This window comes from Penaeus monodon, chromosome 19 (assembly GCF_015228065.2).
Source record: "Penaeus monodon isolate SGIC_2016 chromosome 19, NSTDA_Pmon_1, whole genome shotgun sequence".
Classification (NCBI taxonomy): domain Eukaryota; kingdom Metazoa; phylum Arthropoda; class Malacostraca; order Decapoda; family Penaeidae; genus Penaeus; species Penaeus monodon.
In genome coordinates, this window is record NC_051404.1 from 3952895 (window position 1) to 3953619 (window position 725).

The following is a 725-nucleotide window of genomic DNA, read 5'->3' on the forward strand; positions in this document are numbered from 1 at the left end:
TCACATTTTAACAATTAGCTTTATTTCCTAAAAAATGGGTTTGTTATATTTCATTCATTAATTCACTCTGATGCGTAAATTATCAATAACAACAATGACTGACGACAGATATTGCAATATGAAAAAGAAACACCTCTATTCCCTCTAAGCCAAACCCTTGAGCCTATGACGTATCCATTGCAGCCCCAGACCCAGTGAGATCTATAGTCGCTGCTGGTTTGGTTAAGTCTATGATCTCATCAACGAGGGTCGGTTCCTCGTCTTGGGATGGCGAGTTGTCGTACAGGAGCGTCTGCTGCAGCTGATGGAGCGCAGTCACCAGGACGTGCAGCTGCTTGCGTCTCAGGCTCAGCTTCTCCTCCAGTTGGTCTCTCTTTGACTGGAAAAAGGAAGTAGAGGAATTGTAAACAAGAGATCTGAAAAAAGTTCTTTTGTGTTCCTTGAAGTGTTCAAATTAGAAAAATTAACTAATACTAAATATAATATCTTATTCTTATCTTCGTGATCCTTTTTTTTCTAATTAACAATCTTATAGGAAACTGCTTTCCTGAAACTAAAGATTATACTATTTACATTTGGTTACATTTTCAGTTCATATTTCTTAATTTTCTCAAACAATTTGTCTTCTTCCAAAGCCCCCAGCTTTTTATTATAATAACTAATATCAAAGTATCTTACATTGAGAATACCAGACTAAGCAGATATACAAGAAACAATTCAAGGAG

General features: G+C 36.4%; 1 protein-coding gene across 1 annotated transcript; it reads right to left on the reverse strand.

Annotated features, from left to right (window-relative positions):
- Positions 1-5: 5 nt before the first annotated feature.
- LOC119584985 (THO complex subunit 7 homolog) lies at positions 6-381 on the reverse strand (the record flags this gene model as incomplete). The annotated part of the gene is given in 1 exon segment (XM_037933594.1): positions 6-381. A coding segment is annotated over 1 exon segment (218 nt), but the record flags the coding sequence as incomplete, so codon positions are not given.
- Positions 382-725: the final 344 nt, after the last annotated feature.